Genomic DNA, 1,332 nt, shown 5'->3' on the forward strand with positions numbered 1-1,332 from the left:
AATGCCTAGACAGCTCTACGATGGGCTCCTTGAGTATGAGGATGGTACTCCTGCCTCAGCACCTCAGATGGCCTTCGATGTGACCAATTTCATCATGTACATGCAGCGGAGGAACGGTTATAAAGAACCTGACAAGAGGGCAAGGAATTTCATGGTGCTATCAGCATTGCTTTGTCTGATGCCTTTCAGGTACCTAAATACCGCCTCTTATTTCAGGAATCTGCTCAGCTACCGAACTTAAATGTACGCGGTGCGAGACAGCCTGGGCTACAAGCACTTTAAGACCGGCTTCAGGAATTCCAAAGCAGGACAGTACCGTAGTCGTCTCTGGATGTGATCCCTTAAATATTAGCATCATCACATTAGTATTAGTTGGCTATTGGACTATTCTTTTGTTCTGAGTAACAATAAATAATATTGATTAGAGGGTCATGTGTGTCATTCAATTTTCTTTTTCTTGTCTTGTGCCACTCTGTGCCAGTCCAGTTCATTATCCTTCTAGTAGCCCATCAAATCATACAAGCTTTTGAACCTAAACTTCAGAACTGTGTAGTCAGGCTACTCTTCAAACGTCATGTTCCTTGAGCTCTCGATCATATCTCGGAATTCAATTGGTAGATTTTTGCACAAGTTCTCTACTGAAGTGCTCAGCTTTTTCTCCATTATCCTCTCATATTTGTCCTTCTTGTTATTAGCCTTCAGGTTCTGCCAAGGAAGAGACCCTCGCAGGAAATAGATTAGCACGTATCCCAGTGATTCAATGTCATCACGTCTACCTTGTTCTATTCCGAGGTGGGTGTTGACGGAAGCGTAACGTGCGGTGCCAGTAAGGTTCTTATTGTCACGGTAGGGGATGTGTCGACCATCCCTTTGGATATACTTTTTGGCCAATCCAAAATCGATCATGTAAACTCGATGCGCACGTTTGGAAGTGCCGATCAAGAAATTATCTGGCTTGATGTCTCTATGCAGAAATTGCTTTTTGTGCACGAACTCAATTCTCGTCAGCATCTGCTCTGCCACTATCAGCACCGTTTTCATTTCAAACTTCCTGCCGCAGAAGCCGAACAAGTCCTCAAGAGAAGGGCCCGAGTAGATCCATCACCATTATATTGTAGTCTCCTTCTGACGAGCAGAAGTAGACGTGGGGGATGCCTTTGTCGGAGGGGTCGTCCTGATGAAGAATATGGATAAGTTTAGCCTCGTAAAAGAGCTGAGGATGTTTGGTGCTGATGGGCTACAACTTAACAGCCACTTCTTGTTAAGTTTTGGTATTGGTGCCATAGAAGATTTCTCCAAAGGCCCCTGAGCCAAGTTTCTTAGTCAGTTTGA

At 44.4% G+C, this 1,332-nt stretch overlaps 1 protein-coding gene across 1 annotated transcript; it reads right to left on the reverse strand.

Annotated features, from left to right (window-relative positions):
• Positions 1 to 558: 558 nt before the first annotated feature.
• LOC308128089 (uncharacterized protein) lies at positions 559 to 1,102 on the reverse strand (the record flags this gene model as incomplete). Its single annotated transcript, XM_080493744.1, is given in 2 exon segments — positions 559 to 1,089; positions 1,091 to 1,102. Coding segments are annotated over 2 exon segments (543 nt in total).
• Positions 1,103 to 1,332: the final 230 nt, after the last annotated feature.

This window comes from Lipophrys pholis (genome assembly GCF_963383615.2).
Source record: "Lipophrys pholis genome assembly, contig: SCAFFOLD_461, whole genome shotgun sequence".
NCBI lineage: Eukaryota > Metazoa > Chordata > Actinopteri > Blenniiformes > Blenniidae > Lipophrys > Lipophrys pholis.